The following is a 16,937-nucleotide window of genomic DNA, read 5'->3' on the forward strand; positions in this document are numbered from 1 at the left end:
CATCACCATGAACAAAATTTTTAGGAAAGGGCCGGCCAAATAGCTCAGCGGATTAAAGCACCCGCAAACAGGCACAGGGGCTTGGGGGTTCAATTCCCAGGCCTGCTGTGTCAGCCCTGACCTGGGGTGCACTGAGATGGCAATTGAGACTGGGCATGGTGGCGCATGCCTGTAATCCCAGCTCTTGGGAGGCTGTAAACAGGTGGATCATTACAAGTTTGATCTAGTAGTGAGACCCTGCACACCCTGTAGACCCCTAAAATACAAAAAAAAAGGAAATAAATTTTTGGAATTACCACATATTAAAAGCATTGCATTACAAGCATCAGAAGCATGATCTTTTCATCTTTTGGATGAGTTTATTCATAACATTTATTTTACCAGCACTCCTTCCTCATGGTAGAGTCCATTTCTGCCTTGTCTACCTTGCTGAGCATTTTGTCTTTTCCCACTAAATACAGTTCTGTTTTTTTCATTTTTGGTTTCAAATTCTGCGTTGAAGCACTTATGAGTTTGAAAAGCTTAGTGATTGAATAAAACCTAGCTGTTGAATTTCATCAAGTGCCTTGGCATTTATTGAGGCACTTACAAAATGTTTTTATGGAAATGTGATAAATTACATAAATAAGTCAGCTCACTATTGTCCCCTGACATGCACAGGTGAGGTTAATTGCTGGAAAGTGACTATTATGCATTTCTTATTTCATCTGTGGTTCCTGCCTCTATTCTTTTTACCTTTTAGCCGAATAGAACACAAAGGAATAAGCAGCCAGCGATGTCTATGGTTATGTAAGACTTTTAACTTCTCGTATGGAAAATTTTAGTGAGGAATACACACACAGCCTTCTATATCTGCAGGCTCCGTATCTGCAGATTGGACCAACCACAGAAGGAACATCCGTGAAAGACAATCGCGTCTTCATTGAACATGGACAGAATGTTGTAGTATTCCTTGAACAACACAATATAATGACTATGCACAGAATTTACATTGCATCAGGTAGTATATGTAATCTAAAACAATCTCGAGCCTACTGCAGGGTGAGCATAGATTAGATGCAATCAGTAATATATATATATATATATATATATATATATAGCATAGGCTATATATAGCTAAAATTAGCTCTGCCACTTTGTAGAGGACACATGAGCATCTGTGGTTTGGCCATCCGTGTGGGTCAATACCCCTGCTGTCTGGAGCCAGTCCCCTTGGGGGACAAGAGACAGTGCAAAGAGATTCGGAAAGCATTAGCGGAGCAGGGCCGAAGATCTCAAAGAACTGATTACATTACGTGAAAGCACATGTGTCAAAGTTAAGAAAACTGAATGACTTTGGACTGAAATATCTTGGCTAATAGCTTTTCAATAAAAATGTCTTGCTTCCCCAGGAATCCTTAAATGAGGTGAACATTACCCTGGGGCCTGGTGAGGACAGGAGCACATTGAGGGTTACGCCACAGGCAGGTAGTTCTTGCTCAGGTCCCTAGGCTGGGCAGGGCAGCGTCAGAGCCAGGCAGGGGCAGGCAGGACCAGTGTGGTTCCCTCTTGCAGCCTCTGCCAGTGGGACGACCAAGCCGACTGCTGCTGAGAGCTGGGGCAGGGAGGAAGGACCAGGCCTGCTGTCTGGGACAGTGTGTCTAAAGGCTGCATAGTCCAGCACTGTGACATGAGAACAGGCAAGCGGATCTCGGCACAGGCGTTTGATAGAACTCAAGAAACAATTTTTAAAATATGATTCTGTGTCTGCACAGGAGCTAAAGGAGAAAATGCAGCAAACACTAAAAGGTAAGCAGCAGGAGACAGGCCTTACACTCGCTGTCTTGCTTCTGTACCTCAAGGTCCCGCCAGCCCCACGCCTTCCAGCCCTCCTGCTCCTACTTGGCTGTTTGCTCTCTCACCCAAACCTGTTGCCTGCTCCCCTTGAACCTGTTGCCTCTGCAGCCATGAGCTAAGAAGCAAATCTACAAAGTGTGATCGAAAGATGCGTGTTTACATCTCCCAAATCTATTACAGCAAAAGTCACAGGTCCATTAACCTCTTCAAAATCCTCGCCCTGGCTCTCAACACATCATCACGTGCTTCTTGTCACTTTCTGAAGCAGCTCTGGAAGTCCTTCTTCCTGAGTGTCTCTGCTTGCAACGCATTGGCACAGCTGTCTCGACATCCTGAACTGACTCAAAACGTTCCCTTTCATTTTAGCTTGGAGGACAGGTCAGAAGCTGCAGGGTGCCGGGGGATGAGGTGGATGAAGACGCACTGCTGACGTCTGTGCGAGTCCGCCCTCCGCTGCACAGCACCTGGCAACAGCATGCACTGTAATTTTGATCACACCTTGTAAAGACACTCAGGAAAGAGCACTTCCAGAACTGCTTCAGAAAGTGGCAGGAGCAAGGGAATAAATGTGCTAGAGGAGGTGGGGGGGCAGGAGTATGTTGAGGAGGATTAATAGCAACGTGTCTTTAAACATTCCCTGTACATTCTGATCACCTCATGTAGTTCCTCTCCCTTGCTCTTGACAACGTTGGTCCACAGCAAATAGCTCCATGACTGTGAATCCGTATTCCTTCTAAAGCATCCTAACAGGCTCTGTGTGGAGCTTGCAGAGTTATAGCAACAGTAAAGGAAGCAGGGAATGAAAGCCCAGAAGGGGCAAGGTAGAACAACAGCAGCGGTGTCTCGTGGGCTATCCTTTTGTCATTGTTTTCCTAAGATTTTTGTGGTTTTATAATATTTGTGTATAATTTATTCTAGTAATATAACATATGGTAGGAGAAAGGACAAATAAGCATGTGAAACACGTGCACATGAAGGATTTGCACAAACATATGCATCTATGAGCACAATCTCTAGAAAAGAAAGCCCTGGCTTTGATTCGTGGGTTCGCTGCTTTGTGCAAATCTCCTTTCTCAGTCTAGCTGTGTAAAGTCTTTAGAGTCCCCCTAAGGCCACCTGTCCCACCTCCATCTGTGTGTTTACTGTGGGCCTTGATTCCCACCAAGGTAACATGTGGAGCCAAGAGAAGGAGGCGTGTGAGGGCGTAACATCTCTGAATGTCACCTCTGCACTGCCCGGCGTAGCCTTGCAGACAGGAATGTGGAAAGGAAAGTGCCCATTTGGGGACATCTCCTCTGCCAAGCAGCAACAGCACAGTGAAACTCAGACTCAACTTGCTGTGATTTGTACAGCTTTGTACAGCTTTGGGACAAGACCAAGAGAGAATTAGGGAGGTGCAGACCCCGACAGTGGAGCGCAGGTGGAGCGCAGGGGTTAGGGCCTCCGCCTTGAGCAGGCAGCAGCTCTCCTCATTTCGATCCTCTGACTCACCTGGAAAGTGAGCAGAACTGCTCCACCCCTAGAGGTGAAGCAAGCACCATGCTAGCACTGATCACAGGGTCCAGGCTTAACCTCCACGGGCTCATTTTTCCTGGCTGGTGTTTGTTGCACAAGCTCCCTAGTGGCTACCACATATGGATGTGCCGGGAAGCTTGGGAAATGGCACATGTTTTGGAAGAGAACTAGAAAGGAAGAAATAGACTAAAGTATATACCAAGCACCCACCCCCTGACATTTACAACCCTGTCTGTAGCTGGCAGCTTCACATTGCTTGCAACAGACTCTGGGATAGGCAAGATGGTCAAGGGTTATTCCCATTTTACAGATGCTGAAAACTAAGGCTTGAGATGCAAAGTCTTCTGTCTGTAATCAAAGAAAGTAGGCAATGAGAGCCAGGGTTGTGAAAGCCAGTCTTTTCCTGAGTGAATCAGGAAGACTCGAGTCCAAGAGGGGTGACAACCAGAGAGAAGGGCTGGGTACAAAGTTACTCCCCTCTTGGAGGGCACTGAGACCTTGATAAGGTGTCCTGTCTTGGCTCCACCACTTCTTGGCTGTGTGGCCTTGTCTCCGTCACTTACCCCTGTCTCTGAGCCTCAGTTTTCTCATCTGTAAAATGAGGGGGATAACAGTTCCATTCTCACAAGACCGGCCCACATCTAGGTGGACTAACGAACATCACGTGCTTGGCAGGGCATCCTGCCTGGCTCAGGGCCATCCCCGTGCTTCAGCCACTCTGGTTACTTTGTCATTTGTCCAGGGCCCCTGCTGGCAGCTGCTCACTGGGCGTTCATTAAATGACTAACAGGAGTGTGGTGCTTTCCTGGCAGGCCTTCCCCAAACAAGCTGACACTTCAGCAACCGGAGCCGAGATGGCTGGAGGCTGCAGGAAAGCAGACAGCAGCATGTGTTTATCGTTCGTGCTGGGGAGAGCTTCTGTTCCCCAAAGAGGCGCCACAGATGCCTCTGGAGAGCACTGAGAGCACAGCGGAAGCAGCGTGTACCAGCTGACCTGGGCACGCGGCCGCAAGGCTGGCCAGAGGAGGCCAGCGTGGAAGACTGACTGCATGATGACTGCAAGGCTGGGTGCCCTGTCCCTGGGCTTCCTCTTCTGAGGTGGCACATCTCTTCTGGGCATTTCCAACATCCCCATGGACCGGGAACAGGAATCAGTAGCCCCCGCCCCAAGGGACTGACAGCTGTCCAAGAGGGTGGAGGACTGCAGCCTCTTCTAGCTTCTTCCCTGTTAACTCTTGGGCTAAATGTCGTCTCTTAGCCCTTTACAATTCGCGGCACATTTCCACTCGCCCACTGCAGCTGATTCACAGTTGGATAGGAGTTGAGCAGCTTCCCTCCCCACTTGTCCAATTTGTACGTTAAAGTCCTAACTTCCAGAATCTCAGACCCTGACTTATTTGGAAACATGGTCTTTGCAGATGGAGTTGGCTGAGATGAAGTCATTCTAGAGCAGAGTGGGAGTCAAATCAGCATGACCAGTGCCCCTATAAAAAGAGGAGCTGGGGAAACAGATGCACACAGGAAGAATAGCATGCAAAGCGAAGGAAAAAATGGGGCGATGTGTCTACCCGCCAATGAACACCAGAGACTGCCAGAACCAATAGAAGCTGAGAGCAAAGAGCAGAGAGAGCTTTGGCCTCACAGCACTCAGAAAAAGTCACCCAGCAGATACCCTGATCCTTACACTTCTGGTCTCTAGAATGGGGAGATTGTACCGTACGTTTCTGTTGTTTAAGCCACACAGCTGGTGGGTCTGTTATGCCAGCTGGCATGGCTTGTTTCTAGATGCCCCTCCGCCAAGCCTCGTGTGGTCATAAGTGGGGCGTTTTCAGAAGTGGCTGAATCTAGAGTGAGTGACTGATACACTGTGCAGTGCTAGGATCCAGGGTGCGTGATTACTCAGTCCACTGAGGGTTTGGCACCGTTCCAATCATTGTAGCCTGGGCACAGCAAAGGGCAGCGAGAGGCTTGCCTTCTGCCCTGTTGTTTCGTTACTTTCTGCCTGTCATGAACTTTTCTTCCCTGCGATGGCCCTGTCCCACGCCAAGCTGTCTTACAGCCAGCCGACGACAAACCTTTGCAAACCGTGAGCTAAATAAACCTTTCCTCTCTTGAGTGTGGGTGTTGGGTATTTTGTCTCAGCAGTGACAAAAGTAACTAAGACAACAGTCCTAGCAAACTAATACACAATTACTCTGGGAAATAGGGCCCCTTGTTCCCATTTTATAACAAAGCAAGGGACAGAAAAATGGAGTATATGGGTCATCTAGCCAGGAGGCAGAGGGTAAAGAATGTCAAGCTATCCACGTGCCTGTAGCATCTGATTAGAAGCATGAGCAGACTGTGCTGTGGGTGGGCAGAGAACTCTGAAGTTCCTAAGTGCGCCACACATGGGCTCAGTGGGTGGCACGGCAATCCTAGGCAGGACCAGGAGGTATGGGTAGCATCTCCGTTCTCAATGGACTAAACGGATGCAGAGAGGATTCCAGAAGGAGGGGTGAAGGGAGCACTCACGGCACGTCTGCCTGCCAAGGCATGACCTTCATCTCTGCATTTCCCGATTGGGACGTGTGTGCTCTCATATTCAAACAAACTTTCATCTGCAGCAAAGTAGTCTCTTTTACCTACTTGGGTGCATGGGTTAGAATCTGTGATGTACATGCCAGGTCATATATCTTGGAAAATACTTTAAAATGTCCCCTGTGATCTTCTTGTAAATAAGCTATATAAAGTGATTTCTCAACTTCAGTGGTAAAGAGAACATTGCTAGGCCTTGGAAGCTGCACAACACTGGTCCAGATCTTTTTTAAAAATACAGCCAAGAAAAGCATGCATGCATGGATGCTCTCCCTGGCTCACAAGGAAATTGGTGATGTATTTCCAGCCAAGTGACAGGCGTGATGACAAGAACAATTATTTTCTTCATAACAGGAATGCATTCAGAGCTGAGCTCCCAGCCTCCTAATAAGAAGCCATCAGCTGCAAATAAACCTAATCCTGCAATGACCGTGGGCTCTCCAGGCTGGGCACCTCGGCAAAGAGACTCTGACCTCAAAGACCCCAAATTGGGTCAGGGAGACATTTACAATGCATTAATAACAGCAGTAACCATCTAGCATTTGCTACCTGTCAAGCAATGGATGAAGTAGCTTTGCACGTTAGGTCATGCTATTACTCCAATGAAGAGCTGAAGGGCATCAGCATTTTTTTGCCATTTTCCCCAAGTCGTTGTCCATGAGGCTATCAATGAGGAGGGCAAGTGCTTGGGAACTGAAGGCAGCCCTTCCTCACTCAGGGGTGGCTTCTATACTTGGAGGGAAGGGGTTTTCACAAAGCGGCTAGTAGCATCATGCTTGAGTCTCAGAAGGTGACTAGGACATCTGGAGGGGAACAGGGCGGAGGACAGGGCATGGTGGGCACAGTTAACAGCCTGAGTGAAGGCAGAGGCGCAGCGTCACAGCTGTGCAGCGAGGCTGGAACAACAGGTGTATTTGGACAACTGCGTGAGTTCTACACTCTGGTCTCCTCCCAAGCCTCCCATCAGTCTAGGCTCAGCCTGATGAGCTCTTTCCCCCGCTCTCTGTCTCTGTTTCGACTCTCCAGTTCCTAGGCCATGGCACAGGCGGGGACACAGGCCTGGGCCTCAACCCTGCCCAGCTCTCTCCTTGCATTCCACTCCCCTCTATGTGGCTACCTGACGCTTCTCTTCTGCCACCTTGGCTGTCTGCTGAGCCCGGATCCCAGAGTTTTTCACCTGCCACTGCACTGTCAAGGCCCATGTAGGGGCTAGCAAGCGGTACACCGGCACCTTGGAGATATCTGCTGAAGGGATGATGTATTAGTTTGCAGCTGCTGCTGTAACAAATGATCACAAATTTAAAGGCCTAAAACAACACAAATTTATTCCCTTAGAGTTCAGTAAGCCAGAAGCCTTTAAAGTGGCTGAAATCAAGGCATGGGGAGGAAGGGCTTATTCATTCTGCGGGCTACATTTTCTGGCTTCTCCAGATCCTTCTCATTTCGGGGTTGTGGCCCTGCAGCATCTTGCCTTCCTTCTCTAACTCTGGCTCTCTGTCCCCCTTCTCCAAGGCTCCCTGCTGTGCACTGTGTGCTTCTGGATGATCCAGGTTAATTCCCTCATCTCAGAATGATCACTCAGAAGAGCAATGTTCCTTTTCCATATAAAGCAACACATCGAAGACACCGGGAATCAGAGCGTGGACATGCCTAGAGATCCAGGACTCAGCTTTCCCACAGGTGGACAAGCTGAGCAAGAGGGGGCCTCTATTCGGTCGGTGCTGTATTACTCAGTGCAGGGCTCAGGCCCGAGCAAGGCGCGGCTTGGGAAATGTGGGTGGGTGGGGAGACTATGTTGAACTGAAAATCTAGGGCCCTACTGGAGAAAAGGGAGGATATGCAGGGAAGAAAAGATGAAGGGGAAGGACAGGGGATAGCTATAGCATTGCTTCTGAGGCTTCCATGGTGTTCTCACCTGAGATTTGGGAGGATGGGCTAAGGGCAGTGTTCCCCAAGGCCACGTAGTCGGGACATCAGCCAAGACTGGGGCCAGGACCCATACCCCCCAGGCTGCACCACTTCCTCTCTTCCAAGTCCTCCTTCTTCAGCTGTACCCAGCCCTTCTTCCTGTCTCTGTCTCAATGTATAATTGTGTGTGTGTGTGTGTGTGTGTGTGTGTGTGTGTGTGCACCTGGGTGTGTGCATTCATACACTATCTGCCATTTGGATTTAAATAGAATTCATATAGCACACAGTTCACCCATTTAGAGTGGACAATTCAAAAGTTTCTAGCACATTCAGAGTTGTGCAACCAATTTTATTCCTCCCCAAAGAAGTCTTGTGCCCATCAGCAGCCCCTCATTACCCTTCTGCAAACTCTAATCCATTCTCTCAGCAGCGCTGCTCTGGCCTCTGTGCCTAAGGGTTGCCTTCCAGCACCTGTACTGTGAGCCACCAAGCAGTGGCTCATGCTGGCTATCTGTCCCACCCACATTCACTTCCTGATCCCCTGTGCTCACACTCTGCCCTCATTTTTCTACTAACACAGCTTTGGCAGGATCAGCCCTGGAGTCCCTTTCCAAGGCTTGTTCTGTAGGGGCCTCCTGACTGCTGGCAGCAGGGGATGCTACTGACCCATCAGGGGACCACAGTCCCCTGTACAGTCTGTCTGTGGACACCTTATCTGCTGCCTTCTTTGTGAATGGTGGCCATGCTAGATTCTGGGTTTTCCCTCAGTGGTTGGGAAGCTGAAGTCCCTGGCAGGAGCCTGGAAGCCACACTGTCTAGACCTCCACTCCACCTGTGCCACATGCTCGGTGTGTGACTTTCAGCACTTTTCCATCCCTGGGTACCTTTGTCTCCTCATTGTATCACAGTGAAGATAATCAGAGCTACTGCTCAGGATAACTGTGCAGATCAAGTTATTTAATTAAGGTTAAGGGCTTGGCGAAGTGCTTGGAACATAGAAACCCACTATGCTGTTTGCTTGTTGTATAAGTATCTTGCTCATTCTTTCGTTCAGTTGAGTGCATCTGTTACCATTTTTGAACAAGTTGTGTGCATTAGCCTCCCTCCAGGGTTCACACATCCACCACATTCAATTATGAGCAGGACCTGGGGTCAATTAAACTTCTCTGTAGTCTCATTTCTATGATCTGTCAGGTAGAGATAATGGTAGCTGGTCTCTGGGTTAGTGGAAAGGTTAAGCGAGTTGGAAAGTTAATCCAACTCTTTCCTGGAAAGTTAATCCATGAAGCACTTACGATAGCGCTTGCTGGTCAACAAATCCTCTAGGAATGCCAGGCTCAGCGTGACCCAGCCCTTCCCCTTGTTGCCTCCCTGTGGGTTTGGACTACTTGTAGATGTCTCCACCTGATGCTGCAGGATCCTTTAGACCAAGCTCACGCCTAAGCTCATCGAGATTTGCATGGCATCTTCGCCATTGCTAACTCAAATGCTTACACTTTCTTCCAGGCTGAAGAACCTTAATCATCTCTGCCTTCCGATGCTTCTTGGTCCATTCATTTCCAGGGAGAGCCTCAGCAGGATTGCTCCGTTGCTCCCATTCTCCTGCTTCCAGATTACCTGACCTTCCTGTTCATACTCTGAAAGCTGTCAAAGTGGTGCTAGCAAAATCCTCTCTCCACCCCCACTGCGTCTGGGAAAGAGCCTCTGAATCTTTAAAGAATCTACTTGTCCTCTGAGATAATTACAGTAGTACCTTGTCACTCACTGTCAACTGGTTGCAAGGGGCATCACAGACACCCAGTTATTCTGGCTAGAACAAGTAACAAGTCACCGAGCAATGGATACCAGCAAGTAGCCTGTCAATAACCAAGTAAATGATGAGTGCTGGGACAGCTTTTGCATCAAAGTGTGTGGTGTACTAAATGTGACAGGTTCCAAAGAAGTTGTAGACCAAGTCATGACTGTAAGTCAGGCTCCTGTGGACTCTGATTCAATCTCTGTCTCTCGGCATGGGCCAGGAAGTCTATTCAGATGCTTGGCCTTGCCCTCTTGTGTCGTCCCAGCATGGTGCTGGAGTCAAAGCCTGCAGCTACTTTAGATCTGACTGGCACTCTCCTCTGCCCCGCAGTCTCGCCTTCGGCTCACTCCACTTTCCTTGTTACTGGAGTCTCATACTAATCCTCCTGTATCAAATCATCCTCTCGTCCTGGACGGAGCAGAGGATCTACTAAACCCAGCACTATGTTTTCCCCTTCATTTATTCTTCGAGACAAACTTATCTCAGTCTAGGATCTGTGGTGGCTTAGAGTGGAAGACACAAATGTGATTAAGGCACAACTATTAGCACGGAGGTTCAAAGCAGGCAACACAGGAGACACTGGGGACACTGGCATCAAATAAGTAACCACCTGCACGACAGCCAATGTAAAGAGAAACGTACAGGGAGGGCCATAATTAACATAATTTATTAAGAGCCGGAATGCCACAGGAGACACGTTACTTCAGGCGGGTATTAGCTCATAGGCCAGCCCCAGTACTCTCTGCAACTATAAAAAAATCCTTCTGCAGCTGTCATGTCCACACAGTAGCCACCACCCACACATGGGGGTGGGCTTCTGAGGGCCTGAAGGGTGGCTTGTGTCACCAAGGAACTGCTTCTTAACTGTGACCTAATTGTAACTCACTTAAATATTCCCTTGTGACTAGTAGTAGCACATTAGGGAGTGGAGTCACAGACTTTTATGTAAATAATGTTCTAAAATACTACAGATAATGTCTTTTAAGAGGAGTTTTAGAAATAATTAAGCTCGTGAGGCAGCCTGCAGTTGCCCATTAAATGGCAATCAGAGGCCACAGCGATTCAGTCCGGGGGCATATCTCAGAGAGAGCATCCTTCAGAACAGGTTGGGCCTCTGGCAGCTGAGACGACAAACGGGGCCGCACTTTTTCACCCGCTCTCACTGAGAGCAGTCCTCTCACCCAGGACATCAACTCTAAGTCCTCTGCCTGGCCCCGAGACCACTGTGATTTGCCTCCGTTGATCAAACAGACTTGCTCCCTCTCCTCCGTTCAGCCCTCTCCTCTGTCCCTCCCCCGCTCTAGCTCACTTCTGTGATTTTGTTCACACTGTCCATCCTGGTAGCATCATTTACTCTCTGTGTGTGTGTGTGTGTGTGTGTGTGTGTGTGTCCAACAGCACCCAGATAATTTCTATCCTTTCAATCCCAACCAATCCTTACCTCACCCTTAAAACCATCTCTGACCACTCAATTTTTACAAACCTTGTTCTCCTTCATGTTCCGAGCCAGCTACGGTTGAAACCAGCCCCCCGTGATTGATTACTAAGCCAGTCTCCAAGTGCGCTACAGGGTTTAGCATTGTCTTAGAAATGAACTTGTAAACTCAAGGGCAGGAGCAAGTTGTCTACGACTCATGTGCACTCGGCACCCTAGAATGGCGCAGGCGCACCACGGGAGCTCACAAAAGCTGCAGTGGCTCAGTTTGTAACGTGTTCCTGCCTAGAACCTTTCACGACATTCGCTTTTTTTCCCCACCTTAATGTACAGCTGGAAGTGAACCTGAGGCTGTAGTCTCTCTGCTCTGCTTTGTGTATTAAATTTATAATAAAGTCAAAGACAGATGGCTAACAAGAAACCTTAATTGCCTCTGATATTATTAAATCTTCTAGTTTGAGGCCTTAGAGAGGCCAAGAAAATTTTCTTTTAATCCCCATGGGTTTTAAATTGCATAAATGGAGTTAGAGAGAGCTGGTCTGAAAAGCAATTCCTGGCAATCATTTACCAAAGGGGAGAGGAAAAATCATTACGGTCCTACTGCCAAGGTTTGTAAGTAATAAACACTACGCTCTCTGCAAGCCCAGAAGAGCTGTGTGGGCTCGATAAATAGCTGCGTTTGCCCAAGTACAGTTTTAAACAGATGTCTGTAAATATGGTAGAAAAGCCTCAGAAAGCTGGTGGGTATCACTGAGGAGTGGCTCTCCCCAATTTTGCGGCCAAGCAGGCAGCCGCTGTCCGTCTCCCTCCCATGGAGGAGCAGCCTACTGTTTTGCTTGTGACTGTATTAACATCATGGCCTCTTTTAACGCATTGGTTCTCAACGACACATGATTTGGTCCTACCCCTTGTGCCACCCAGGGGACATTTGACAGTGTCTGGAGAGGTTTGTTTTCATGGCCACAAGTGGCAGTATTTGGGTGCTCTGGTGGGTAGACCCCGCTACCAACATAGAATTAGTCCAAAATATTAGTAGCCTTGGTTGAGAAATCATGATGTTTTCATTTCTGAGCAAGACTTTCCCAAAGAATCACATCCTATTGATTGACTCACCAACTGATTGACTGTTTGGTTCAATGAAACAGAATCTCACTATGGAGCGCAGGCTGATCTTGAATTCACCACGTAACCCAGCTGGCCTTGATCTCCTGATCCTCTTCCTATTGTGTCCTAAGAGCTGGGACCAGGGGTGTGTGCCACCATACTTGGCTTCCAGTATCTTCCTAAGTAAGTGTTGTGTGTGCATGGTTTTCATTCATTCATTTCACGAATTGTTATCCTTAAACCTAGGATGTATTCAACTAGCCTGCAGTGGATTTCTATTTGGGGGTCAATTTGTAGCACTCAACTGGATTGAACTAGCATGGTGCTGGGTGTGGGAAGCCCACCTGAGGACTATCGCCAGCAGCATAAAAGGCCGAGCAGGAGAAGCTGCCAGAACGCTGTTAGGGATGCTGTTTGGAGAAGTTGTTCCAACAGTTGGAGCTGTTGGAAGCCATTGGCTCTCCTGGGCTGTTGTATGTGACCTTGTCATGCTGACTTTCATGATGAGCTTGGCTGTTCTTGTTCGAGGAAGAGAGCAGGACACTCATTGTCTCTAAGAATGGCTATGGTTCATTTTGGGAGAGCTCTGGTGCTCATCTCGAGCACTGCTTCTTGACTCCAGAGGGGAAGATGGTGCACTACTCACCCTCTTGGAGAAGCTTGTTGCATTGGCTTTCCTGATGGGAGCTCGGCTTTCCGCATCATTGGTGGGGCTCAAGACCTCACCGTCACTGAGGACGGCTGTGGTACTTTAGGGGAGCTCTGGTGCTGCCCTCGAGTGTTGCTCCCTGGCTCCAGTTCAGATCCCTCAGTCTGCTAGCACAGATCCTTCATCCTGCTGGCACAGACCTTCTAGCTTCCACTATTGACTTTCAGGCCTTTCCAGCACAGATTCATGAAGTGGGTCTGCATGAGATTTTGTCATGGGGTCTAGGCCTCCAGTTAGACTTGTGGGAGTCATTGTATGAGCTCTAGGTCTTCAGTGGGACTCGTGCAGGATATTAGGATCCAGGCCCTCAGCTGGATTCTTTGGTCTTTAGTATGTGGGCAGATTTCCTGCACTCTTTGTACATGATTCTTTGGATGATTCCTTATAAAATATTATAAAACATACCTTGCATTACATTGTTTCCCTTACAAAACCCCAAGCTATGGCATAGCCATATTCATGTGTTGATAAAAATATGAATTCATTTATGTAACAGGAATTTAGAGAACATCTCCTCCATGACTGGCACAGCAAGGTGCAGGTCTCTCCTCACCAGGCTTTGTCTTCTTGTGGGAGGAATGCACAAATCTACACAAGTCAACAAAGAGCAAGACCTTTTCAAGCAGTGCTAAGTACAGTGGTGAGTATCAACCAAGAGAATGACCAGGAAGACATGGCTCCTCTTACAAAGTGGCATTAGCGAAGGCTTTTCTGTATAGATTTTATGTGTGTGTGTGTGTGTGTGTGTGTGTGTGTGTGTGTTCATCCTTGGGATACTGGACCTTGAAGGCAGGGCATCTTCACGAAGCTACTAGCCGGGCCTTTCCAAAATTTAGGTGGAGACAGGGTCTCACTAAGTTGCCAAGTTGACTAGTCTGGTCTTGAACTCACAGGAGTCATGGAATGAATAGTTGGGAATTCCGTTGCCATGGTAACAGAGGGACTGCTTTCAAATACAAGAAACAAGAACCCATTGGGTCCACTGGACTGTCTCTTGGATTTCAGTGCAAAAGACTGATCGGGTCCTTTGTGCTTTGAGGTTAAGAATAAGTCCCTTCTCTTCCCCCATGGGAGGCGTCTTCTATTAGCCCTGGTCTAAACTATTTCCTGTTTCTTTCTTCCCTGTCTCCATGGATGCCAGCTCTTCACTATTCCACTGAGATGCCACAATGAGCCATACTTAATGATTCATTAAATTAAATACATTTTCAGGAAAACTATAACAAGAGGCTAACCATCTTGGCAATTACACCACAAAAAGTATGCATTCACGTCCGATTTGATTTAGCAATAAATTGAATCACAGTGAGCATCCGCAAGACAAAAGGAAAAAAAAAAAGACTGGAAGGAAGCAAACCAAATGCTAATGGCATTATCCTTTTCTGGAATGTGGATGTGCTATTTCTTCTTCGCTCATATTTCTGGCTAATTCGGGAATTTCCTGTAATGACTATGTATTTCTTGTCTCAGAAGAATCATGGTTCTGGAATGGCTGGGTTGTTAAAGACCATCTCCGATACTCCAGCACCGAAGAGGGAGACACACACGTAGCTCTGGCGCACAGATCCAGCCAGTTGTGTTGGATTACAGAGTTCGCCAGCCAAAAGCCTTCAGGGAGGAATCGCACCGTTGGGGAAGCCAAGTAGCAGCAGCTTCTTCCTGCCACACTCACTATCTGTCCCATAGAGCTTTGTGTTTCCTACATCTTTGACAGGTGCCTCTGGCTCCCAAAAGTTAATTAAAAGATAGTCTTCATGCCATAAGGAACCTTACCCATAGAATATGTAAAATAAATAAACATTTTCTATAGATCATATAATGGTTTTTAGATTCCTTCTATGAGAGACAATGTGGTGTTTTTCTTTCGGAGTTTGGCTTATTTCACCTAGCATCTTGGTCTCAAGCTAAATCCATTTTTCACAGGATGACATGGTTTTGCTCTGCTTTATGGCTGAATAATATTATATAAGTATACCACATTTCTTTATCCATTCACCTGTTGATCAGGTTGCCTGGTTCTTTGGGGAGTCCCCATGCTGATTTGCATAAAGCCTGTAGTACTTTACATTCCCCTCAATAGTATAGAAGGTTCCTTTCTCCCAAGCAGAGGAAGAAACGATGAGGGGAGTCATGGGGGAGGGTGAAAATAGTCAAAGTGTGCTACATGCATGTATGAATACAAAACAAACCCGTTATTCTGTATAACTAATATACACTAATAAAATAAAAAAAGAAATATTTAGGGTTCTCATGGCTCCCCAAGTCAAGGTTCTAGAAGCCCAACTTAGATGATTTCTTAGGGAGACATCTCTTGGAGCCCAGACTGCACCCTTCATTTGTCCTCCAGGAAGTGCCCTGCTGAACCCCAATGCTGTCCTTCCTTCGTGCCAAGGATCTTCTGCACCATGCCCCCTGCAAACACCGCAGGAACCCACGGAACAAGCTCACACTCCAGCATCCTTGAAGGTGACTTCAGTGTCCTTAATTTTATTTCATGATCAACAAATGTCTTCAAATACAATAGCTTTTGGCATCTCCATTAATTCAAACACTCAATCCAACACCAGACCCAACAATCCAGCAAGTATTACAGTTTCCAGTATGACAGCTGTCAATGTCTCCTAGGAGCTCAGCAAACCAGCTCAGTCCAACACGCAAATCATTTCAACTCTGAGCTGTTGTGAGCCCTGAACTTGATCTTTTCTATAAACCCAAAGTGATGGTACTCATGACATAGTAATAATACATACACTCTCTTATGCCCTGGGTGCATTATATGCGCCCCCACTGTCAGTAGCCTGCCAGAGAAGAAAGGGGGACTGACAAAGGTGTTGCATCCGGGTCAATGGTTTGAAAGCCACTGAAGAGCTTCAGATGATTCTTATAGCCAAGGCCCTATCCAAGTGGACAGTGATTATTAGGATTGGCACTTAAAACAAACTCAAAGAAAAGTCATTAGCACAAGATTGTACCTGGCTGCCCATATCTGTGTGGGCTAAGAGCAGAGGTTGCCTAGGGAGGAAAACCCCACTCTTACCTCCTCCAGGGCCCACAAGGAGTCTACCACCGGCTTGATCTTCTTCTGGTTGTACAGCCCTAGGAGTCTGTCCACCACTCTTCGAATGAGGCCCGCGCGGCCCTGTTTGAAGAGCAGGTTTAAGAGGGAAAACCCCGCGATGACTTTGTTCTCTTCATATAGCTTGATGGGGTTCACTTTCTCCACCTGCCACCACTGGAAGGAGAGATGGTGCTGGTTACAGACTCCACTCGGGGTCATGCCAGAGGCATTGCCAATATTATCAGCTACTGCAAAAGGGGCATGGGGACAATTCCACCTGGCCTACAGTGGTTCTTGGTGCTTTGATTTTTATTTATTTATTTATTTAATGTATTTAGTACAGGATCTATAGAGTCTCACTACACAGATTGGACTTGTAGTGATTCTCCTGTTTTCAGCCTCTCAAGTGCTGGGATTACAGGTGTGTGCCACCAAGCCTAGTCTCAATCGCTGTCTCAGTGTGCCCCGGGGGCAGGGCTGGCACCACACTCCGGGGATTGAACCCTGACTGCTGTGCTCTGCCTAAGCAGGCGCTTTAGTCAGCTGAAGTATCTGACCAACCCTTGAAAATCTAAACCTTTTGAGTGTCACAGAAGAAATTCAGCAGTCCAACTGTACACATGGAGTAAATATTGTATAAAATTATCTTTAGGATGCTGTGGATAAAACGCACATAACACTATCATGAATTCTGTGTTTCGAACCAGACTTACCTCCAACATGCCTCATCATATATGTGTAAATATCTCGTCCTCAAATTCCAAAATCCAAAACAATTCTGGCCCCAAGCATTTGGATGAGGGATGCTCGACCTGCACCAGGCCATACGCACTTGAAACATTAGGCACGTGCTTAAGGCCACCAGCTCTGGAGCTGGCTCCTGGCTGTCTACTTACTTCCTGGTGTTCTGCATCTTTGCTTTGTTTTTCTCAGCTGATTGCAGTGACAGGACACAGTTTCTTACTTTTTCAGGGAAAAGGAAGTGTAATGCGTGTGG

At 47.5% G+C, this 16,937-nt stretch overlaps 1 protein-coding gene across 1 annotated transcript in view; it reads right to left on the bottom strand.

Annotated features, from left to right (window-relative positions):
* Vat1l (vesicle amine transport 1 like) overlaps positions 1–16,937 on the bottom strand; it is a 170,399-nt gene that overhangs the window by 62,955 nt on the left and 90,507 nt on the right. The window contains exon 7 of the mRNA XM_004625770.2: positions 15,920–16,114. Within this exon, the coding sequence (XP_004625827.1) occupies positions 15,920–16,114 (195 nt within the window). The remainder of the gene's footprint in view (positions 1–15,919; positions 16,115–16,937) is intronic.

The sequence above is a fragment of the Octodon degus genome, unplaced genomic scaffold (assembly GCF_000260255.1).
Source record: "Octodon degus isolate 3935 unplaced genomic scaffold, OctDeg1.0 scaffold00011, whole genome shotgun sequence".
In the NCBI taxonomy this organism is placed as follows: Eukaryota; Metazoa; Chordata; class Mammalia; order Rodentia; family Octodontidae; genus Octodon; species Octodon degus.